This window comes from Orbicella franksi, chromosome 10 (genome assembly GCF_964199315.1).
Source record: "Orbicella franksi chromosome 10, jaOrbFran1.1, whole genome shotgun sequence".
Taxonomy (NCBI): Eukaryota; Metazoa; Cnidaria; class Anthozoa; order Scleractinia; family Merulinidae; genus Orbicella; species Orbicella franksi.
The window spans coordinates 13,623,511-13,649,119 of NC_138154.1; the positions used below are offsets into that span (position 1 = coordinate 13,623,511).

General features: G+C 40.0%; 1 protein-coding gene and 1 pseudogene across 1 annotated transcript; one reads left to right on the top strand and one right to left on the bottom strand.

The window, feature by feature from the left end:
* Positions 1-1,434: 1,434 nt before the first annotated feature.
* LOC145501654 (uncharacterized) lies at positions 1,435-2,248 on the bottom strand (annotated as a pseudogene).
* A 1,260-nt stretch (positions 2,249-3,508) lies between these two features.
* LOC145499409 (cleavage and polyadenylation specificity factor subunit 3-like) lies at positions 3,509-24,184 on the top strand. The gene is made up of 27 exons (XM_081478921.1): positions 3,509-3,670; positions 4,472-4,535; positions 5,001-5,098; positions 5,881-5,926; positions 6,416-6,468; positions 7,097-7,126; positions 7,627-7,711; positions 8,053-8,145; positions 8,783-8,872; positions 9,123-9,183; positions 10,112-10,201; positions 10,285-10,365; positions 10,578-10,624; positions 10,786-10,833; positions 11,412-11,474; positions 12,527-12,622; positions 13,339-13,408; positions 14,791-14,867; positions 15,949-16,023; positions 16,899-16,976; positions 18,002-18,110; positions 18,532-18,566; positions 18,998-19,159; positions 19,714-19,801; positions 20,621-20,663; positions 21,459-21,576; positions 22,130-24,184. Exons 1-27 carry the CDS (start codon positions 3,585-3,587, stop codon positions 22,217-22,219), a joined length of 2,076 nt encoding a protein of 691 aa, XP_081335047.1. The 5' UTR covers positions 3,509-3,584; the 3' UTR covers positions 22,220-24,184.
* Positions 24,185-25,609: the final 1,425 nt, after the last annotated feature.

The window sequence follows — 25,609 nt, forward strand, 5'->3', positions numbered from 1 at the left end:
TCAAGTTTTTTAAATTCAAGAAACAGTAAATGTCCTATTTTTTAGTCATCTCTGAAATTTAATGAGCCATTTGCATCAAAATTTTTCCCCCAAAAGGGTGTAGAGAAAAATTGGAAGTGGGTCGATTTCCATTTAGCCGAAGTGGGTTGATTTCCAGCACTCCAAATTACTTTAGTGTTGATTCTCTCCTTTCTAGCTTTTCAAAATGGCGGCTGCTTTAATTTCCTGATGACGTAGTACCTGTAGGCCGTTCCCGTGTTACTTTCACGGTGCCTCTGTGTAAAAACAAGTTTTCGTGCGACTTGTGCGAAACCATTCATTTGAAAATATTTTTTTACCTGAAGGTTCAATTTAATACACGTCACTTTCATCTTCATAAGAAAGGTTTTGGACGAGAACTCGTTTTGAAACGGGGCTTCTCGGACATAGCTTATTACTACAAGTAAAAACGTCAGCTAGCACATGATATCAAACCTGATGATGTTAGTTACCGATTAGTGTTGCTGTGACAGGTGATACTGAAAATAAATTATACTTTCTGCTCTTTTTTTTTACCCAACATTGATATGTTTTTTGACGGGGAATATCATGTACATGCTGGCTGTGGCTGATACAAGAGTTTTAAGGCGAGACACATTCAGTCTGGACACCGCCGAAAGCTTACTGTATATGATGCTTTCCCCATCCCCCTTTCTGCTGTTAATGTGGTCTATGGGTATTCAGGTAGCAACTGCTTGAAAACAATGTTTACAGTAAATAAGTTGAGTCCCAACAACTGCCTTCTGTTGTCGAAGAAAAAAACCATGAACAAGGATTTAACTAAAATTAGCAAATGAATGCTTTCAGTCTAGTTTGAAAGGAAAACTACAGTAAAATTGTCAACTTCTCTTACCATTACTCAGAAACGGATGTAAATGTATGTGTTCTGTTTTAATTTTAGTCATCGTTTAATTTTTGTGTAGCCAGTTCTAAGTGTTATTTTTTGCTTCAATCATGTTCATTTACATAACAGTTTTCAAACAAGAAAAACAAGAAAAAAGTAATTCAGTTTGATTAAAAAATTATGTCAATCAAAAATGAATTTATTTTAAACTTCAACTTGTAGTTACATGTTCCTTTTTATTTTAAGATTGCGTTTAGCACATGAACGTATCTTTTCGAAATTTTAGAAGCCTGCATTATACAGTTGAAGAACTTCAGCATGTTGCTGGTCTGTTTTGTGACTTACAGGTTGTCAAAGGAAAATTCAAAGTTACTCAAGCAACTCACGGTAAGCCTCAAGGGCACTCAAATATATGTCTATACCAAAGCTGCCAGATTCAGCCGCTGGATAACTTAGCTGTCTGAATTCTTCGAACAATTTTTCTGGGAAAGGATTAGTGATGTCTTCAGCTTCAACAGATCCATGTTCTTCCAAAGGAGATGCCCTCTGGGTCAGTGCCATACCATTCTATCAAAATTAGATCTTCTTGTAAACTCATCAAGGGCAACATTGATTCGTGGAAGGAACACTTGATGTAGTAAAGACATCTGCAGAAGGTTACTGTCGCTCAAGTAACTACTCTTTTCCAAAGAGTAATAAACGGCATAAAATAAAAAAGAAACACAATGGAATACTTCTCTCCACAGACGCTCAATCCTTTGATTTCTCGTAGATGGCCCTACAACAAAACTGCCTCTTCCTTCGCCCCTTTCTCGAACCATAAATCTTGCAACCTCTACGTTTTCACTCCCACGATCACCTCTTACGCGGGACGGCCCATCAAACTGTCATACTACCCTCTGAAAGGCTGACATGACTGTATCTGCTCGATTGTTGGTTAAACATCTTAAAAATGTAATCATTCTAAAAAAGCCGTCGACACAGCCATGGACTACAAATCCCCATCGTATTAGACTATGATGCCCATCTATGTGCCATAACGAGTTGGGCCAAGGCACACTGCACACCCTCCTTGTTACTACCGTTTCCCATCGAAGAGCACTGTTTTCAGGGTCAACCCTATTGATTGCCGCACGGACGCGTTCACGCTGTACGAGATGGCCCAGAGATCGAATATACCCCGTAACAAATACGACTGTTCAGTTGTCGTGCCATGTCAAGATATAAACCCGCGAATAACCTCGTCGAGTTGATCATCGCTTATGTTTGACCACCAGGTGAAGCCCAACCCATACTCTTCCACTCTACGATAGATAGTCCATCTTGATACTCGTAGCATCTGCGCAATCTGTCATTTATCGAATGAAAACACTTTTAGCGAGTCAAAATATGTCATTTATTGAATTAAAATATTTTTAGCGAATAAAAATGTCATTTGTCGAGTGAAAATATTTTTAGCGAATAAAAATGCCATTTATCGAATGAAAATATTTTAAGCCAATCTGATAAAAATACGTCATTTATCGAATGAAAATATTTTTGGCGAATAAAAATATGTCATTTATCGCATGAAAATATTTTCGTCAAATTTTGCTACTTTTCGGCAACCATATGTTTGAATCCCGACAATCTCACTGGAATATAAATCCTTTATGTATTTCATTGACCCTCCATTTCGCTATAACGCGAAACTTTGCTCAGTGAAAGTCAGTACAATTTACTGCGCTAAAAACATCACAACTCTTTGCAAACTAATTAAAGATTAGCAAAAGTTTACCTCGCTTGCAGCTACCAAAATCTGCGCGGTAATTCAAAAGCAAGATGATAAAGATGTCCGTCCTAAAATATCTGCGAAATTGGTAGAAGTAAATTAAAAAAAAAAAAAAAAAACTCCCTCGCTCGGACTTGCCGTGCTACAGTGCACCGACACATGAAGACCGCAGGTGCTTTCCATTATGCCAAAGATTCTGGAAATTTCGGTCGGAAGACAAATGAAAAGTTCATTCCGACTGAAATATTTCGGATCACCTCTGGAGGCGGTCCACTTATTTCGGTCAAACCGGTCCGACTGAAATTTGCCGTTCCATTGTTGACAAACTGGTTCATTGTCCTACTTCTCTTCACTCATGTAGAGAATTCGGAAAGGGAATTAAAAATGGTAAGGGCCATTCCTCTTAGTTGGCCCGGTTTGATCGGAAAATCTCGTTCCATTTTCCTCGGGTATTCCCACTGGTCTCTGACCGGTCGGTTTGGCATCAGTGAAAGCACCCCGCTTGATATAAATACCAAATTAGGGCGTTATGGCCGTTTTTTATTATTATTATTATTATTTTAAATCTTTTGGCGGGATTCTTTCGGGGCTCGCAAAAAGAGACTCGCGGCTCGCGGCTCGAGGCTCGAGGTTCGGGCTCGCAGACTCGCAAAATAGTCTCCCTCGCTGTAGGAAAAGAAAGAAACGCAAGAAGACCAAAAGGGGCCATGCCCTTGTGGATGGGTCAAAAAAATTGGAGAAGATTGAAACGAATTGTATTTGAGTAGACTTGGAATTTGTTCGAGTTTATGTCACTTTGTATGAAATTGTTGCTTAAAACGCTTGGAAATCTCCTCCCCGAGCCCTGTCCCTTTTCAAGTAGACATTACGTGACATTTACACAACCAACACTACATGGACTGATCGCGGGTAGCAAAGATCAGTTTCAAAATGGCGGCGGCAGCGACGACTGTGAAGAGAAAACCAGAGTCAAATGTTCCACCAGAAGAAAGTGACTTGCTGAGGATAACTCCGCTGTAAGTTATCGAATTCATACCCTGGGGAGATTTTTTGGTTTTCTTTTGATGCTTGTGAGTTGCAAATGGTACTGAGTGCGGACACGTGCGCACCACAGTACCGACCGTTTTCAGCCGTCGACAACAGGTCACAACATGCTTGAATGAATCCTGTTTGGGGACAGTTCACAAGTATAATAAAATTTTAAATGTGTGTTAGGCATGTCTTGCATCCACAATTAAACGATGAATTTAAGCTTACTTTTGGACTCGTACATACTTTGACAATTTACATGTAAAACCTAAGCTTATATCAACCTACAGTACCTGCCTGGCCAAACGGAGTCGCAAGTAGACGCAAGTTCTCAACTTACGTCTAGTTGCGACTTTGTTTGGCCAGGCCTTGCGTGCACTTACGTTGGCTTGCGATGACTTGCACTCACTTTGGTTGAGATCAAATCTGCATGCAAGTTGACGCAAGTTTTTCACCGTTTGGCCACCCAACCCAAGTCAACGCAAGTTGAGTGATGTCCATTAACCTGTTATCAGCCGATGAAATACAGGATGTCTGCCTTAAAATGGTTTTTGTCGACTTGTGTGTACTTGCGAGGAAACTTGCGAGTCCATTTGGCCACCCAACGCAAGTCTCTACGCAAGTCTCTACGCAAGTTCAACTTGCGGCTACTTGCGGCCGCTTACGAGTCCGTTTGACCAGGGCTTTAAACTTTACAAAGTAAGGATGTGAGTGAAAGCTTGGGAGACAGTTGACTATTAGGAATTTTGCATAATATAAGTTTATACTTAGCTGTTTTGTACTCTCAGGGGAGCTGGGCAAGAAGTTGGCCGATCATGTCACATCCTGGAATTCAAAGGAAAGAAAGTGATGGTATGCACATTGTTATTTTCTAAAGATACAGTAATGTAATCAAGTCTCCTGGAGATACCAACCTGAAAAAATCACAAACCTGAAGACCGGCAGTTTTACCTTCTTGACCTTGAGAGTAGAGCTGTGCTAATTTAACCGCAAAAATGCATCAAATATTCCAAAATTTCCCCAAAAATGCCAAAAAGAAGTGTGAAAAATATACTTGATGGGCTTTCCTTCATACTCCAGAAATTTGGTGACTTGTATGGGAGACCAGGAGATTTGGTCTGTACCTGGGAGACTCCCAGATTAATTAACGGAGAGATTCAGTATACATGTAGATGCACATAATTATGATACATGTACATGTAGGTCTCTATAAGGCTACATAACTATACAATGCCTCAATATATGTTTAATGCTGAGGGTTAATTGTTTGGTTTATTTCTTTTTGCTATTTTTTCCCCTTTTCATTTCCTTTGTTAGCTGGATTGTGGCATTCATCCTGGAATGTCTGGAATGGAGTCGTTACCTTTCCTTGATGAAATAGACACAGCAGAAATTGACCTACTCCTGGTTAGCCAGTAAGTAAATCATTTATTGCATGCTGCATGGGTTGCTATAAGTTTTGTGGTTATGTTTACACTGGCAGGAAGATTCATGAATTTATGTGGTTGTAAAGCTGGTTTCAATGGTTGCTGGTGGACAATGCTGCTACCAATGACTAAGTTATTGAAGGCACAAAAATTGGTGAACTGCTCTCTGTCCTCACTCATGCAACACAACCCAGTCACCCCATTGTTTTAAACCATTGAGGTGCAGCTTTTACTCATCATAGTGATCATTTCTCATTACCACTTAAGCAAGACTTTTGCTACTGTTGTGTGTAAAATGCAATTACCCTCAAATTGGACTTGTAATGCCTGAAAATAAATATACATGTACATGTAATAACACTGTACAGTAAATGACTCCCTCAAGGGAAACAACATTTTTCAGAGCATTCAAATGATACAATCACAAGAACAATTTTTGTGTCTCAAGGTAGTACATTTATACATGTACAGTGTAAATGTTTGAAGGCAATCAGAAAGAACAATGTTGCATGAAATTTAGAAACCTGAATTGTTGTATCAGCTTTCACAGCACAAAAATATCTCATACAATGTTAATGCGGTAACATATATATTTCCCTGGTTGCAGGATTAAGCGATTTAACACCTAGTACATGTACTGACCACATACAGTGAGGACAACAGAGAGCTCTGTCTCTTGGAGAAACTCAAGATAAATGTCTGTTTTCATGTATTCACTCAGGAATAAGTTCCAACTGTTGGCTATCATGTTAATTGTTGTTTCTTTTCAGCTTTCACTTGGATCACTGTGGGTCCCTTCCATGGTTTCTAGAAAAGGTACATCTAGAGCCTAGACATACTGAAATACTACATATAGAATAGTAAATGCATGTATTTCATGATTCAATGAATGCACTAATTTTGTAGGACACCAAATTGCCTTACATGTATGTGCATCAGAGAATTAGACACTGAAAGTCATGTTTTGCCTTGTTGCCAATGGCTACATGTACACTTTCCACGCCTTATTCTGATATCCCTCCTCAAGTAGGGGAAGAAATGAACCCCTAAAAGAAGCCTCTGCTTTGTTAGATTGAGGTTAAAGATATCTAAACAAGGTCAAGGTCTGCATAATTTTTAGACAGTGTATGCAGTATGATGAGACTGTCAATCAACATGTGCTATCTTCCAATTAAGTTACATGCACCTGTTTTTCAAATCTTACAGTGTAATATATACTGTCCTACAAGCCCAAAGGCCTACAAATGAAAAGTAAAGAAATGGAAGTTTATTTTGTTCCTTTTGTTGTTTCTTTGTCTTTTTCAGACTACCTTTAAAGGACGGGTGTTCATGACACATGCAACAAAAGCAATCTACAGGTATGTATATACAACAGAAAGAATGTAAATGAAATAATTTGATATGCTCTACACAGTTTTTAATCTGACTGTTTACCATCTCCTGATAGCAGACATGATCATGTTGCTCCAGAAAGACCCTGATTACTTAGATATCCTGCCTACTTTTGACCATAATTTTATGGTCATTACTGTTATGTAGTTAATAGAAGGAAATTAAATGAGTTATGAAGTTTGACAAAACCGCTGGTTCTTTGTTTTGGTTTGCTTTTTTTGGCCTTGACAATTCACAACAGCCTGACTGATAGTTTTTTACTTAGCTTCTGTCAGAGTAACTTTACGTTATAATTTATTATGGGAATGTTTTAGTTACATAATCCATGCATTATATAATAGTGTTTGAGGTCAAAACTTAGATTGTGTATGGTCATGGACCTTTCAACATGAATCTGGGCTTCTCTGAAGTTTCTCAAGCCTCATAACCATTTACTAGTTATTGCAGTTGCCTATGATCAGTTTGACAAATTCTGCTTTGTGTTGACCCACGTCTCTTGTGTACCTCTTTAAACAGAATCTTGAATATTTGACTGCTGACTGAACTGCCATAACAGCTATTAGACTCAATATTTATCTTCTGTTTACATTCCAGATGGTTGCTTTCAGATTACGTCAAAGTTAGGTAGGCACACTTGCATGAAATAAATGTCAATATGAAAGTTTATAGAGACCCATTTTTTTTCACTCTGTCAATGTTCGGTTCTTAAAATCGTATGGCCCACACAGGACATTTGTACCATTGCTGCTCCTAACAAACAGTGAATATATCAGCTATGAACCTAGTAAACTGCTGCCTAGCTTACCAAAAGTATTTCCTTAGTCTATTGGTTAGAGAGCCTGACTAGTATCTGGCAGGTCTTGGGTTTGAATCCCACTAGGGACTGCTGACAAATATTTTCTTTGTCCCACACTTGCAGCATGCTGGACATTTCATCTTTCACAATTAGGATAGTTTTTAAATAAAAATTCATTACAAGTGTTTTGGTTCAAAAGGCTGGGGCAGGTACCGTAATATTCAAGAAAGGGCACTTGAGCAAGAAATAATGATGCAGTACATGTGCAATTTAATAACTTCCAAGTAATAGTATAGCGGAACCTATTTTTGTTATTTCCCTCTTTCAGTAATATTGCAACAGAGGACATGCTGTACACAGAGTCAGATCTAGAAAAAAGCATGGATAAGATTGAAACAATTCATTTTCACCAGGTATGTATGTGTATGTTCATGTACAGTGTGCATTTCATTAACTTATAATAATTAAAAGTTACTATCTGCCATTTTGAACTCCCACTATTTCAAACTATTTTTGCTTCCCCACAGAGTTCAAAATAGTGGCATTCAACTGCACATGTAATCGTTATTAGACTTTTTAGGTTTTTTTGCAAGATAATGAGGATTGAATCAAGGCCTCAGTCTGTGTGACAATGTATCTTCGTCAGCCTTTGACTTTGGCAGAGAACACGAGCCTCACCTTTGATAATTTCTGCTATCGCGCTTTAAGCCTCTTCTAGTTATTGTTAACTGAAGAGCAATCTTTGTTCTTGCAGGAGAAAGAGGTGAATGGAATCAAGTTCTGGTGTTACCATGCTGGTCATGTTCTTGGGGCAGCCATGTTTATGATTGAAATTGCTGGCGTAAAGGTGATATGGCTATAATTTTCAACAGCGGTTTTCTACTGCCCTCTGTGATAACCTCACTTTCAAACCAATAAATGTATATGTATATGGACTGATACAATTGAATTAGCACAGGTCCACCCATGCACGTGTATTACATATTACTGTATAATTTATTATTATAAATTAAGAAAGGGCTCTTATATGATTATTCGTTTTTTCTTCTCTGTGATCGAGGGGTTTCATTAAGGGCCGGACACCAGGCAAAATGACTGTCTGTGAGGACAATTTTGCCCACCTGGTTTGACCATCTAGAGGAAATTTTTTCTTAAGTTAGAAGTTCACTTCAAAATTTTTTGCCTGCCTGTGAAAATCAGCTGCCCTCCTGTTGAAAATGTTAATGAATCCCCTGGTGATCACATTTATTTCTCATATATACATGTACAACTGTACGTGTACTGTATTAACTTTGCAGAATTTAGACTTACTGTACAATTAGACACTCAATAATACCTTGTTAGTCTTGTTTAGAGGGATCAGATGGTCTGCAAATGCATGCTTGACGTTTACAGGTCCTTCACTTAATTAGACACAAATCTCCTCACCTTTATCTTTAATATGTATGTACATCATTAACTTTCATTTATTGTTTATTGGTTAGATTCTATACACGGGTGATTTTTCTCGTCAAGAAGATCGTCATTTGATGGCGGCAGAGATTCCAAGCATTTCACCTGACGTTCTCATCATTGTAAGTTTAAATCCTTTTGAATCTTGATATCAAGAGGAACCTAGGTTTCCATACATTTCCAGAAGAATAATTTTCTTATTTTATTAAATCGCACACAGTACATTGTATACCTTTATATTGTGGCTGTGTGCAGCAGTTCATTGTTTTTCAGTTTCGTAAGTGTTGATGGTGGAGTAAAGATCAAAAGATGAAAATGTTTTTTCAAAAAAGACTAAATACAGTATTATAATTTCTCCTTTGAAAAATCCAGGAATCAACTTATGGAACTCACATTCATGAGAAACGTGAGGACAGAGAGAACAGATTTACAAGTAAGTTAGTACCTGAGGGCAAAAACAAAGTACTTACTTGTAACTCAATAATTACATAGGATCCAAACAATGTTCATTGTTAATTTTTTGTCATTTATCAGTGGCAATTTATGCACCAAAGTGATGCCATGCATAACATGAATTTGACAAGTCTACCAATGTGGATCCACCATATTGAAATTCACAATTTTTGAAAAAAATGTCAGTGTCCATTTCAATTGTTTTGAAAGTATCAAGAGAAGTACAAGGCCTCACTTGTGCAAAAACCTTAAAGATTTTGGAATAACGATCTAAATTTAAAGAAAAGTAAAACCATAGTAAATGAAAGTTATTAAGTAAGCTTCAAAGGCCACAAAGTATCTGTAAAACACTCTTTGAAAAAAACATGGTTGGTATTGAAGTGTCTTGAAAGTCACTTGACCAAAAAATAAACCATATTCATATTCTCGGTATTGGACTGGAACTAGCTTGCAATAGAGGCTCACACGGGGGAATATCATTAAAAAGAGATTAATGTCATTTGCATTTGATGAGACCCCCTGCTTTAGTCTCATTTAGCCTCAAGCTAGTTCCAGTTCAATATTTGACAATATGAATATGGTCTAGGGAAAATTTTGGGAAAAGAAATGAGGTTTGTCTCTTATTGCTTAAATGCACATAACATTGGAATCAGCATTGGGCACTTTGTGTTCCTTCTGTTTGTGTGTGGTTCCAGAACATTATGTTACACTCACCCCATGGGAGATCATTGGAAATTCTAAGGGGGTTGGGGGTGGGGCTACATCCCTACATGTAATCTATTCATCAAAAACACCTCTCATGGGAGAAGTATTGATATTTTCTGGAAAAACATGATGCACATTGGGTTATTGCAGATGATGTGCTTTAGCTTACAGTGCATTGCTTGACTGTGTGTCTGTCTGTCTAGGTACTGTTCATGACATAGTTAATCGTGGTGGCCGATGCCTGATTCCTGTGTTTGCTCTTGGAAGAGCTCAGGAGTTGCTTCTTATTCTGGGTATGCTCATTTGCCGTGCATATTGATGTTGAACCTTGTATGTGTGTGCATTCAAGCGATTACCTAAATTCTAATGCTTTTAGATGAGTATTGGCAAAATCATCCTGAGCTTCATGATGTCCCAATCTACTACGCCTCACAGCTAGCCAAGAAATGCATGTCAGGTAAGATTGTGCAAGTATGAGCATGGTTTATTCAAGTCTAAATTTGCTGAATCTTCAGCAGGTGTATAATTATTTAATTTAATTTTAATACGTCAACAGTGGTAAATGTTTTGATTTCCAGCTGAGTATGAATTACCATTAGACACAAGGTCAATTTGTTTTGTTACAGTATTATTTTTATACTCAGCTTAAATATTCTTTTAATTCTACAGTGTTCCAGACTTATGTAAATGCAATGAATGAGAAAATTAAAAAACAGGTGAGATCTGCCTGAAGTGATTAATTTGTGAGACATATGTAATGCAATGAAGAAGTAATGTAGAATTTTACAATATCATATTTTACTACTGAAATTACCTTAAATTAACTTCATTAGTTGCATAATTAATTTCTTTGTTTTTTTTTCCTCTTAATTTGTAGATTGCCATTTCCAACCCATTTGTGTTTAAACACATATCAAATCTCAAGGTAAGTAACATCGCATTTTTGCCTTAATTTACATTTTTGTGATAATATTGGAGAGAGGATAACAAGGAGTGTAGCCTTCCAATCGCTCTTGTCTAATACAGTCACCTCCCATCACGGAGGAAGTGGGAACGGGAGACGGGGAGGGATTTGGAAGGGAGGCACAGGTGTACACAGTTGGAGGAAAAGGGATCATGTGGAAGAAGATCTTGAGGTGAAAACCAAGACAGGCAAACTGTTGTTTTGTGGTTTTCAAATGGGCATGACATCACTTGATGAGAATATTGGTGAATTTGTGTGTTCAGTGAAAATCAACATTTTAAAATAAAATTTATACAAAAGGTACTTGTGCATCAGAATGTGATATTAATGTTTAAGGCAAGGGTTTCATGTCAACATTTCAACTTATTTTCTTCTTATTTTCCTCTCGATAATATTATGGAGTCAAGTTGGCCTTAAACCATCTTAGTTTCCTGCTGCTTGTTTTTGTTGTTGAATCATATCTGACATCCTAATGTGTGTAATGACCATGCCAAATGCGTGCAACAATCAAAAGAATCGTTTCCTTTTTTTAATAACAGGGCATTGACCAATTTGATGACATTGGTCCATCAGTTGTGATGGCGAGTCCAGGAATGATGCAGGTTTGTGGTGCTAATATTGGTACATTTAGTTTATTTTATTTAATATTTCATTTCAACTCTCTGAATCTGACTGGTTTTTTCATCATTAGTATACCTTACCCACTTCAATCTGGTGATACGCTATTTTATTATATAAACAAGAGTGTTTTACTGGAAAACACACCACGCGTAAAATTCATACAAAACCACCTCCGGGACTTGAGTGGCTTATTTTCTATATCCTCACCAGTGAAGATATCGATGATTTCACTGATACCACCTTTGTCTCTTAAATTGTACTTAAATATATTGATGTATAATCAAAATATCTTTGGGTCTTCCTCGAGAGTCTTTGGCAATCTTTGGTAATCTTCGGAAATTTTTGGAAAATGTTTGGCAACCTTTGTGTGACCTTTTGACATGTTTTGGCAAATCTTTGGAAATCTTCGGAATGTGGTCAGAAATCTTTGGAAAATCATCAAAAATGCTGTCATCAGTATGTCTATAGAACATTACATGTTACCTCAAAGATATGCATTTTGTGTTCGAGTGGCAAGAACAATATCTTACTCGTTCGCTGCACTCACTCGTGAGATGTTGTTCTTGCCATTCGAACATAAAATTCATATCTTCTTGCCACCATGTAATATCCTCTATATATCCAACAAACCATCACATAATTTTGTGGGTTTTTGTAACTTCATAAGTTCGTCAATTTCTGTTTATTGGTTTCATTGAAATGTGCAGTAAACACTGCATCCAAAATTTACTGCATTTACAGACGTTTATATGGCTATGTTGGTGGTGGTAATGCTGCTACCCCCGCCCCCTGCAAATTTGACGTTTCTCGGGGGACATAGATTATCTCTGTTTCAGTATTGCTTGCTGCGATCACGACATTTCACAGTCTGTCAATTTAAGATGCATTTTAGTTGAATTGTGGTAGCTGGAGTGGCTTACCAAGTAGTGAGTGATGTTTTTAGCTTTGTAAATTAATTTAGTAAGAAGTTTTTTGGCTAGTATTTTATGTTTTTGTTGTTGTTGTCGTTGTTGTTGTTTTTCTGTACAAAAAGAGCGGTTTGTCCCGTGAACTCTTTGAGCAGTGGTGTACAGATCGCAGGAACGGTGTTATCATTGCTGGTTACTGTGTGGAAGGAACACTCGCCAAGGTAAATTCTTGCACTCTATTTTTACATTGTTCCTGGGGAAAATGTGTTACAATAGACCGTATTTTGATCTTTTTCATGCAAGTACTAGTCAAAAACATTTTTTAATAAAGTGCTGCATGGCAATCTGGTGTTGGCATTACCGACATTACCCCAGTAGGGTAGCAATACTTTAATTTGTATCGCTGAGTTGCTATGGAAACCAGCATAAGTTCCAGCTGCATGGGTCAGTTTGGTCGGTGCATAGTTAATTGAGGGAAATGGTTATGAAACCTGGCAAAGTTCTTTGCTGTATGTTTTTGTTGGCTATTCTGGGGGTTGACCCTGTAGAAAACCTGGCAAAATACAAAAAGTAGTTATGTGTGCTCATGCAACTAACCAATAGGAACATTGCGATTATGTAATCCATGCATAATCTATGAGCACGAAACAAAACATGTGCATGGTCAAGGACTTTCCAACATACAGTTTAGCTTGTTTGGTTGCTTCTTTGATGTTTACCCGCCTTCCTAACCATTTCCCTCTTTTAAGTTCTATGGTCAGAGTTGCGAATCTACCATTTTAAACATTTTGTAATGTTTTGGCAACCATTTAAAGATGGCAAGGTTAGACTGCTTGGCATGCACATATACTATGTAAATATAATTACCGTTGCTTATAATATATTTATTTATTTATTTATTTATTTATTTATTTATTTATTTATTTATCTGCCTAAGACCTTGATGTCCGAGCCTGAGGAGATAGCAACTATGACAGGGCAGAAAATTCCACGCAAATGCTCCATTGGTAAGTGTTGTTTTAGAATACGCACAGCTGTGTGTGTTTGTTGTAGCTCGGATTTCATAGATTTTGTTAGTCACGGTGTATATAGTGTCTATAAAGAAAGTAAAATACACAAACCGACATACACTAAACGATCTATCCAGTGTTAAGACCAAATTGACAAACAGTTGAAACCAATACGTCTTTTACCACGAGTGAAGTTGTTGTTTTATTTTCTATAATTCTCAGTGTTAAAAAGCCGTTTTTGACAGAATTTGGCATCTCGTAGTGACGGCCATTTTATGACTTTGATTGTCCACTGCATGGTTTTGAGTTCGAGTTTCGAGTTTAAGTGACGTTTGGAGTTGATAACACTGTGCTTGTAGCCTGAATAATACTCTAGCTGGTCCAAGTTTGTATACTCCTGTTAGCCTCATTTGTTAAATTCGGGTTAGCCCGAGCGTGGTTAGCCTTCGGTTGTGGGCGAGGGCAATACATTTACGAGCGGTTTTCAATTGATAAATTAGCTGGAATTTGAACTCAAATTCGTACTCGAATTCACGAAAACTACACAATCAATTTGATTTTTACTGCGCTTTTCAATAACCCGCGAACTCTGAACTTCAAAACCTGATTAACGACTGAACTTTTGGTTGCCGTCAATCATAATTACGACGGCAACCAACAGACCGTGAAGGAAAGAAACGAAAAAAAATGAATCGAAATCTACCAATCACAAGCCACCGACGTGACCTTTAAATCCTGTTGAAGTAAACGTCTCTGTTCTGAGAGGGCCACGTAGATGATTGACAGCAGTGAAACGTGAAACCGCTAATTAAGCAGAGTTCGCGTGTAATAGGCCCTTTGCAGCTAAGCAATCACGTGACCTATTTTTTATAAAATTATGGGCTATAACTTAACGAATGCCAGAAATGGAAAAAGCATGTCGAAAATATCAAAATGGCCGAGTTTGAGGCGCCCATCATTAAAGAAGGAGATTTTATGACAGTCCGAATTTTTAAAAGAATAAGAAGATTTGTATGGAAAAAGTTGCTGGAGAGCAAGACCTTGCAAGACCTTTCCATACAAATCCTCTAAATTTTCCGAAAATTCAAACTGTCGTATAAACTTGCTCTTTAATTCCAGGGACCTCAAACTTGGTCATTTTGGTATTTTCGATGTGCTCTTTCCATTTCTGGCATTCTTTAAGTTATAGCCCATAATATAACAATTTTCTAGGAAAAATTTGGTCACGTGACCCCAGCTGCAAAGGGCCTATTGAAAGGCGCTGTAAAGAACTGCAGAGGCCAGTGTTTGTGCCTGGCCTTGTGTTTGTCATTTCAAGAACTGGTAGGAAAGCTGCGTAACATGTATTTAATTTGAACTGTTTCCATTTCTTATTGCAGACTACATTTCATTTTCTGCCCACACCGATTTTGAACAGACAAGTGAATTCATCCGAATTCTCAAACCTCCCCACATTGTGAGTACACTTGTTAAACTGGCGGCTATGATTTTATCTTCCTGATATTAATAAACCCAAACCAATGAACGAACAATCCATTTAAATTACTGTACACTTCGCCCAATTGTTCGATTTTCAAGGGAAAGGTCTATCGACCGCTTTATGTTTGACGAAACATAACCCGAGACTGGGATCAGAAAATGTTTGAAACGCCTTCGGAAATCTTCAGAACATCCTCGGAAATCTCCGGACATCTTCGGGTATGATCGGATCTTCGAAAATCTACACCCTCCGAGGGTAAAATTCTCACACCTGTGATTTAGAAAAAGTAGTAGGTATATGATATAATAGATGAAAGGTATAGCTGGTGTAAAAGATGCTGCTAGCTTTGTTTAAGAATGGTCCTTGCTGTACATTTCTATGACAAAAAGAGTGACTTCTAGGTGTTCGTCTAACTTTACTCTAAGAGATGCGTCTAATTTTAGATCTTTTGCAAGTGCAGTGAAATATGTCCTACTTATTCCCTAGCCTGTACCAGGCTTTCGGTCAGAGGGGACGATGGAAAAAGCGGGCGCGCGACGAGCGGGGTCTGCCGCCTTTTTCGATCGTCCCCACTGACCGAGAGCCTGGAACAGGCAAGGTATTCTCTCAAGGCCTCGTCCACACGACGCCAGAGGAATTTGAAAACGGCGTTTTCACTGTGAAAACTCGTCGAATGTTTTCCGTCCATTCTACGGTGGAGAAATTTGAAAACGCAACAATCACCGGTCAATTTGGATTTGTGTTTGATAAAACCTCAGTAAGGGTAATCACGTGATTATCGCGACGTCAGCGTTTTCGAAAAGCTCCGTTTTCAAAATGTTTTCCGTCCACACAGAAACGAAAAGCCGGTGTTTTCAATTTCCTCCGATTTGACGAGCGTTTTGAAAAGTTCCGTTTTCGTGACAGATTAGTGTGGACCGTAGGCCTAACCGTAGAAATAAAGCTGCGTTTTCAAATTTCTCCGGCGCAGTGTGGACGCTGCTTAAGTTTTGAACAAATAGCGTTTATAATAGACTATCGTTTTGCTTGTCTTGTGGACACTGTTTGTTTTCTTTAGGTTCTGGTTCATGGTGAACAGAATGAAATGGGTCGGCTAAAGGCTGCTCTGATTCGCGAATATGAAGACAATCCAGTGAGTTTGTTTTATGTGTTAGTTATGATCACCAATATAGCTGTATGTCCTTGCATAGTTCTAAATTTCAAAAGTCGCAGTGGCCTCGTGGTTAGTGCGCTCGACCCCGGAGCGAGCGGTCTGGATTCGAGCCCTAGCTGGGGACATTATGTTGTGTTCTTGGGCAAGACACTTTACTCTCACGGTGCCTCTCTCCACCCAGGTGTATAAATGGGTACCGGCGAACTTAATGCTGGGGGTAACCCTGCGATGGACTAGCATCCCATCCAGGGGGGGGAATAGAAATACTCCTAGTCGCTTCATGCTACTGAAACCGGGATAAGCTCCGGCCTGATGGGACGCTTGGCTCGTATGCAGATTTTACAGTGCAGAAACGACTATGGTCGTTTTCTTGTTGTTTTTGCTCAATTTTCTCTCCTTTTCTTCGTTCTTTTTGCGAGAGAATTATTTGATCCTGTGCCCCTCGATTTCTTATCACCGAGCAGGAGTCCAGTCTCTGACCGTCCCCCTTGCCCACTCTTTATAGGGGTTCAACCCAGGCAGGAGAAAGGGACCACTTGGGTCCAGAACCGCCTGAGTTATACAGGGCGTGGAAGGGAGTGTTCAAGGACTGGACCACGGGATCAGATGCTCTGAAAGACTGCAGCGGTTAACAGAAGCTGTTTAAAATTTATAAGTGTCTATTACCTATGGTTTTTAGCAGATTCCGAAAATACGTGTCGTGCAGCCTGATGAGGTTATCTCTTACATTTCAATGACATCAAATACTTGGCAGTTATGTCCTTGATAAGTTCTTTGGTTAGGGCTGTACAAGCCATGCAATTTGATTTGCACGCGTTCCGTCTTAATTTGCATAATTTTTCTTTTCTCCGCAGGATGCCAGTGTTGTAGTTCATAACCCCCCTAACACTCAGAGCGTAGAGCTCTATTTCCGGGGGGAGAAGATGGCCAAGGTAGCGTTAAGACTAATCCCCATGACACTCACACTGAGAAATTAGGCCTGAACTTCCTTTTCACTTTGTAGCACTATGTTGCTTGGTGAAGAGAGCTCGTACCAATCTGTGATCAGGAATTCTGGTTTTTTCGCTTTGGCAAAAAAGAACGCCTGATCGCAGGTTAATTTCGCACGTTCATTTGTGATATGCATCTTACCACGGCATCTAGGCTCTTTTCTCTCGAACATCCGTTATACCTTTAGGATAAATTGATGAATGTCATTATGTGCGAGTATAGCTTGTTATTTGTTGTTTTGTTGCTCGTCACGCATTCCCCTTGTGGAGGAAGAAGGATTGCGTGACGTGCCCATAGAGCGTTTGCGGAAGAGGCTAGAAACAGATCGGTGTATTTATGGTGAACGTTCTTACACCTGAACTAAAATGTTTGATAAACAATCTAGTGAGCTGGTTGTGGGAGGCGCGGTGGCCTCATGGTGAGTGCGTTCGTCCCCCGATCGAGCCGTCCGGGTTCGAGCACTGGGGCCCCGTTTCTCGAAACCCCTGGAAACTTTTTAGGCCCGCAAAGTCATTTTTAGATAATCTGTAGCTAAAAAGCGAGAGGTGTATACGCCTGAAACTCTTTGTATGAAGAGAACCTCTGTTCCTATTAAGGATATGTGAACAAAACAACTCTGTAATCCCCAGTAAGGTTTGAGATTTTGCTACAGCTTTCCGGGTGCGAAAACTTTTCGGGACCTTCGAGAAACGGGCTCCGTCCGGGGACATTGTGTTGTGTTCTTGGGCAAGACACTTTTCTCTCACAGTACCTCTCTACACCCAGGAGTATAAATGGGTACCGATGAAGCTAATACTGGGGTTGCCCTGAGATGGACTAGCATCCCATCCAGGGAGGAGTAGAAATACTCCTAGTCGCTTCATGCTACAGAAATAGGGATAAGCTCCGGCCTGATGAGCCACTCTTATGCAGACTTAACCCAGTGAGCTGGTGGATGCTTGAGATGGTCATTTGTGTTTATTTTCAGGTGATGGGAAGCTTAGCATCAGAAAAACCCGAACATGGGAAACCTTTATCAGGAATCCTCATCAAAAGAGGCTTCAATTATCATTTGATCGCACCAGATGACCTTCAAAGTGGGTTTTCTAACATTTCCTCCTTAAAAACTTAGCGATTGTAATTTCTCAACTCTGACCGCCGTCTTGCCTTAGTGAGGCTGACGTTTCGAGGGTTCTCCATTCAGTGGAGTGTAACAGTATTTGCATCTCTAGATACTTTGTGTCACAGAAACGCACTTTGAAGCGGGACTTCCTTGAAAATCACATGTGGAGAAACCGAGGTCAAGAGTGGACATCGTTGAAATGTCGCGCTTCAGACTAGCTAGAAACAAACAAATTCTGCACTTTTTAGAAACTAGTTTAGTTTTTTTTTCTGTTACGTGCGTTGTTTTACATGCTTGGTTATAATTTGGCGTCGGCGGAGGAGGGAAGTTGGCGTTGGAGAACGTTTTTTCGTATTCTTACCATTTCGCTTTTTCTTGTTACGTTCTTTTCACAGATTACACAGAGCTCTCGACAAGTGTTCTCACACAGGTATGATGTAAAACACGACGCGTTACGCGTTGGGCCGGGAGGTGGATGTCCCCCCTTCCCCCCTCCCCCCAGAGGATTTCATGATTGTGAAAAGAGATTAACTCCGTGATGCCGTAATTTTCAGTAGCTGTTCATTCATTCTTTGCTGAAATTTTGTTTTGTCGACTGTACTGTTTTTTCGAGTCATTTGACATTACCGAGGTCGGGGTATGAGTTTGCTTCTACTTCCGGAGCTTGATAAAACAGAACATCGTCAAACAAGTAACAGCAACCCAAAAATGCACAAGGATGGTTTAGACTAGGGAATATTGGGGCGACAAACATATAAAATATTGGCTATACTTTTCAATCTTATTTGAGGAAAAAGAGGGGCTTCTAAATACCTTGTTCTGTTCTGTACTGACCCTTGTTTGAATGTTGTTTTTGTTTAGAAGCAGACCGTCGCTTTCCATGGCGCCTTCTCTCTGCTTCTCCAGTGTATGGAGAACTTGGCTGGCGACGTTGAACAACTCACGCTACAAGGAGGAAAACTTGCGCTTAAAGTGTTCAAAGCTATCACTATTATTCAGGAGAAAAGAAGCGTCGTTGTTGAGGTATTGGCTCTGTTTCTTCTTGATTCCTTGGTTGGTATCTTTTAGTAAACTCGAAGCCACGTGAATGTCTATGGCAAAATTCAAAAATTTCGGCGCGTGCATTTGTTGTAATGAGCAGGAAACTGAGAAACGTTTCCTTAATACGTTAATAATGTTTCTTAATTAAGAAAAAATCCGTAAAACCCGTCTTCCATTTGACTTCTTGATGAATAGTCTATACGCTTTCGTAGGGGATGGAGTAGCCTCATGGTTAGTGTGCTCGTCTCCGGATCGAGCGGTCCGGGTTCGAGCCCTGGCCAGTGTCATTGTGTTGCGTTCTTGGGCAAGACAGTTTACTCTCGCAGTGCCTCTCCCCGCCCAGGGGTATAAATGGGTACCGGCGAATTTAATGCTGGGGGCAACCCTGCGATAGACCAGCATCCCATCCAGGGGGGAGTAGAAATACTCCTAGTCGCTTCATGCTGCAGAAACCAGGATAAGTTCTGATAGGCCTCCCAAAGAACAAAACGTGTGGACTCCATGTTATTGATTCTCTTTCTGGTTGTTCATTTCAGTGGGTGGCGAATCCTGTGAATGACATGTATGCTGATGCTGTTCTAGCTGTGATTTTACAAGTTGAGTCCAATCCTACAACTGCTCAAGGTAAACTTATAGGTGACGCGACAACTTCATCGCATGCAAGTGTTTTATGGGCTTCTCGCTTCGTCCAAAAATCGCATGCAGCTTTCATCAGTGAACAGTGGACCTTTTCGGCGATACAGCGGCCATTTGGACTTCTGTTGTTTCCAATAGCTATTATGGGATGATGAGGGCGCAAATACGGACAAATTTGCCCCTTGGGCATCCCATAATAGTTATTTGAAACAATAGAATTCAAAAGGGTCGCCGTATCGCCGAAAATGTCCATTTCGAAGGACTTATTAGGCCACGTTCGATTTATCAATATTCTAACATGGCTCTGAGACTTTCAGGACAAAATTGCAAATTTGTTAACTTTCTTTTGTCCCTTAATTCCCAAAAGAGCTTTGGATATAAAGAAAATACCACCAAAACTAATATAGAAGTTTGTCCTGAAAGCCTCGGAGCCATGTTAGAATATTGTTATATCGAACGTGGCCTATTGTCGTTGAAGTTGTCCCTCTAAATTGACTCATATTCTGGTTTCATATGTTGTGGCGGCTCAATCTTACAGCTAAGCGTATTTACACAAAAAAACTTGTATCTAGTCTTTATGTTGTCGTGATATGGAACCTAGTCCTAGGTGACAAGACAGTGATAGTGCAATTAGAAAACTTTAAATTCATTTTTATGTTGTAATACGTGTATTTTGTGTTGCTTTGGCTTTGTGCAACTGAGTCGGTTGCCTTAGTTCATGGCTTTTAGAACTTTTAGTTTTGGTTCACAGCCATTAATAAACCTCAGCTAGCCGACTGACTTTTCAATTAAATTTTTTTTTCGCAGCTGCTCGTGCTAAGAAGCCAGATATAAGCCAGTTTCCAGAAAGGTAAGACTTTTCTTTCTGTTTGGCTTTCTTCTCGAAGCAGCTACTATTTAAGGTGCCAGCATCTTCCATGGCTGAAGGTAACTGATTCATCACTGATGCTCCTTATACCTCCGTGACCGTTATAAAGAGTCTTTCCGATCTGCGATGTAACTGGATACAGACGGATTTTAGGACAACCTTATACATAACCTCCTAGGTTTTCCGTTCGCTGAGGAGCAGCGCGAAAAATGGCGCGCGAAAGAATAAGGGGGAGGCGCGGCGCGGCGCGGCGCGGGAGAGCACTTCGCACCAAGCCTCTCTCTCCAGTTTTTCCCTCCGCCGTTTTTTCTCCCTTCGCCCCGACTAACTGAACATCTGGAAGAAGCTTTCTTATACAATGCAGGGGTGTTACCTGTGTTGGACAAGTCTATCCACAGACGTTTATTTTTGTGCTAAGAGCTATTTTTCTTCGAGCGCGCAAGCGATGCGAGCGCGGAGCCAACGTTCCACTGTTACCCAGGACCAGTGTTTGGGCCTTTGTTTTTTTCAAATCCCCTGTGGTAGTACTTTTGCTTGCGATCTCAACAAACTCAAGACAAATAGAATGTCTGTGGACAAACTAATCTTGGACTAGCATCTCATCCGGATGGAGTAATATTTCTCCTCATCACTTCATGTTACGGAAATCGGAGTGAAGCGCTGCATGTAAAGCAATTAAACTACACAAAAGACTTCACGGTACCGCGATATTTAGAATTAGGTCAATGTCTTTGAAGTAAGACCTTTAAAAGCAGACTGTTTTACTTGGCGCAACAGGTTGATGAAGCTTTTGAGAGGCACGTATGGCAACGATGCTGTAATAAGAACTACTAAAGGAGATCAGATATCAGTGAAATTAGACGGACTGACCGCTGTGATCAACCTGGACACACTGGTAAGAGGTCACGGGACCTTGCCGGGGGGCCTGGGCCCAGTTGTTTGAAGGGACCGGAGGATAACGCTGACCACTGGATAAGTCACTATCCAGTGGATAGGTGTTTATACTGTCCAGTGGATAGTGATGATACATTAAGTTGATAGCGTCACCCCTCCGTCCCGTCTTTGAACAAGCGTGGCAAGTTGTTAATTGTTAACATCAACGAACATATATTCAGTTAGCTTGATAGCACAGTTTGTAAGATCGCTGCACCGGCATCGCAGTGTCATGGGTACGAATCCCATTCAAGCCTATAGGTCTTTTTTTAACTGCGATGGTCGTTCCCACATTGTAAGATAGCCTATGAACAGGGTATAAACAGGCAAGCGGAGCGTGGTAGGATAGTCATCTCCCCAGACCGCTCTCGGCAAGTTCCGCTTGCGATTTTTTTCGCCTCACAACCCAATCGGAAGCTTGTTCACCGGCTTATTTTTCAGACAAAAAAACAAGTTTTCGGCTTAAACTTCTTTAGTGATGTAAAGGGTTTCTTTGTTTGCTTTTCTCTTCACAGGAAGTGGATTGCGCGGAAGAAAGTTTACAGAGCCATGTTTCCTCTGCAGTTAAACGACTTCACAACTCCATGGCACCATGTCATGCTTGAAACTGCTTCTTTTGCGCCTTCCAAGATCTGTCAGGGAGCTCTCCTATCCTCATCGACCACGTTAGCTTGAGGACAAACTGACGACATGTCATATGTTAGAAGTGGAGCTCTCAAAGTCGCCAGCCCACTTTGTAAAGTCGACGTTGTTATCGAGACCAACTTCAAGCTCAATTCTTTACTAGGACTTTTTTGCGTTTCTGTAGTACGCTGAACAAAACTGTTCTGGATCGATCTTTTGCCACAAAAAATTACAACAAGCAAAGTGTCGCAAATAACTTTGTGATTTTTGTTAACTTTATTAAATTCCACACATGGAAAATCAATTTCATATACTGGGATGACGCAACTAAAACTTGCGTTACAGCGTACCCAAATTTGGTAACTGAATCACAAAAGTACGGAAAATCACGTGATTTCTTAGAGGAAAGAATCACATTCAAGTGTTGTTTTGCGACGAACATCGTTATGTGTATTTCTTGTCAAGAATTTGGCAAGAAGGCGTGAGAAAGACTTACAAAAAGTGTTTGAAGTACGATGCTGTCTTCAGACATTGATCTTCTTTCGGAGTAAAGTCTTTACACTGTTCTTGCCACTAGATCGGTCTTCTACCTGTTTTGAAGATGGAAGCCAGTAGCTCTCGCTTCGTGCAGGCCAAAATTACACAAAATGCTGCTGTGTAAAAGTGTTGTCAGCCAAGAACCTCAAACACTGCGATTTGTGCCTTTCGGGAAGTTGCCGGACCCGTGTCTGTTCATCTGCCAGGACTGAGCCTGCCATTTTCTCACATTTTCTGACATGTGGTAAGAGCTTGAAATCACCGAGCTTTGTTTGGTTTGCCTTGTGGCCCTTCGGTGGTAGCATCACAACTTGAATCTTGATTCTGTAAACCACTCATGTAGTGTTGTTTTGATGGATTATTGCACATTCCTCATGATTTCTCGTCGAATTCATGACAAAAAATCCACAAACACGTAACAATATTTTCCGCAACACAACACTGGGCCGAGACTACGATGTTGATGAAAAATATGACATGTTTTTCTCAGACATTGCGTGATTTTCCGTACTTTTGTGATTCAGACTGCAAATTTGAATACGCTGTAGCGCAAGTCTTCCTTACGTAATAACTCTCTATGTGTGGAATGTAATAACGTTTAACAGAATCACAAAACCATTTCAGTGCATCGCTTTGCTTGTTTTAATTTTTTTGTTGTGAAACGTCGATCCAGAGCAGTTTTGTCCAGCGTACTATTCATTTGTATCAGCTCATTGCCCATGCCATCCTCATGAATTGTGGATCTGATAACCATTGGAAGAGTTTCGATTCCAAAAAACCACTTTGCCAACTGTTACGTATTGTGCGTTTGCTACGACACTAGGGAGTTTACGAAACCACGACGGCAACGGCAACGGGAACGTCACTGAACAAAAGAATTAATGAGCAGAACAATGGCTGTGCACGTGCTTTTTAATTCTTGGTACTTTTCTTTGCCGTTCTCTGCAAGACAACAACGTGAAATGACAAAATTTTGGGTTGTCTGGAGAACGTGAACCACGACGGCTAATTTTTTTAATTTTTATTTCAAATTTATCGCTGTGTTCCGGATTTAGTTTTGCGGTAGTTTTGACAGTGATAAACAGCAAATGACTTTAGAGTATCGCGAGATTCCTAGGTAAAATATAAATTCATTTTTTAATCGACGTTGTCCTCGGCGTCGCCGTCGTGGTTTCGTGAACTCCCTACTAAGCTCAAAGCCCGTCAGCATTTATTTTTGTTATGTATAGTGTAATCAACAGTTGTAAGCCTGGCCAGGTGGCCTGTATCTAGTGAGGTATAGGGGTTTGTTCCCCCGAAAATGTTTTCTCCCTCAATTTCTGGTGATTTTTTTTTTTTTTTTTTATTATTGTTATGTGTGTGTACTTCGACAGCACGCCCCAGAAGAAGAATAAATAAAGTTTCTTGAATCTGTTCAGCGTGGTTGAACCTCGTCTTTCCAAAGTCAATAGCCCAAAACGCCGTCAATTCAAAGTCTTTCGTTGAAAAAATTGAATAACGTCAACCCGCGAGTTACCAGAACAACCTCTCGCAGGAATCGCACATGAGGCATGCGAAGAATCCTTACACAGGAATCTTACATTTATGGGCATGCCAACAATCCTTTCACGGGAATCGTACAATAGGCATGCTAAGAAACCTTTTCGAAAGAATCTTACCTTAGGGATGTGAAGAATCGTTACAGAGGAATGCAGCGAAGTCCCTCCATATCCTCTTGTCTACGTGAACAAATTCCTCGTGCCCACGTGACCAAATTTCTCGTGTCCTGTCCACGTGACTCTGGTCCCGTGGACGTGTGGCAAAAATCTAAATAAAATAAGAACTAAAACGCCCCAAAAAATTACACGTGTGCTTACCATATTTGTAGAGCATGATATAATTGCTTGTATACCACGATGGCTAAGCCAATGAAAACTCTTAAATTACATTATCCAGTGATCCAGTTTTAATACCAAGTGTTATTTCCTTGTATTTGATCATCTATATAATAGACACAGTGCAACAAGTACTTTTATCCTATAGATATATTTCATTTGGTGCTTTTCGAATTCAACAGTCGAAAACTCAAATCTGTTCATGGCCTTGTGGCTGTCCTTTGACTTTATGTGCCGTTTCTTTCACAAATTAACTTTGAGGACTTATTTGCCCGTATGAACAGGTAGTCCGGTACCCTTTTTGGCTGTGCGCCAGCAATACTTTCGGGACATTTACAGTGAACGGGTCCAGGCTGCCGTCGCACTTTCCTTTTTTCTTTTTTGGCTGACCGCGCAAGATTCGTTAAGGTTTTGGCTGGCATTAAGTACATACCAGGAAATGCCGCTTATAAGCCCTTGGGCTTAAGGGCCCAAGGGATTTTAGATGGGCTAATTAACGGAAGGGCTTATATTCGAGAGAGCCTATAACCAGAATGAAAACCCCGTTTCGATACGAACTATAGCTGCACATGCTCAGCTGATAAATACAGAACAAGGCCTTGATGATTTTCTGACTTAATGCTTTTAGGAAGGTGTCTCGTTCGAATAGGCATATTCGTATTGTCGATCTCGGACTTTAACTGGCTTGCAGGGGAGACTCATACGGGGGAACATCGTTAAAAAGAGATTTCTGTCATTTACATATGAAAAATTTCCCCCCGCATTAGCCTCAGTTGCTGTCTTATACCGAGAATACGAATATGGTCTATTAATCATATACGTATTACGGACCTATCTCCTAGGTCTCGTAGTCCATGGGCCAAGACCCCCAAAAATGTTTTTTTTGTACCATGTGGAGGGACCAGTGCTATTACGTATTTTCTCAATCTGCAATAACTGAAGTCTATTTTAAGGTATGAT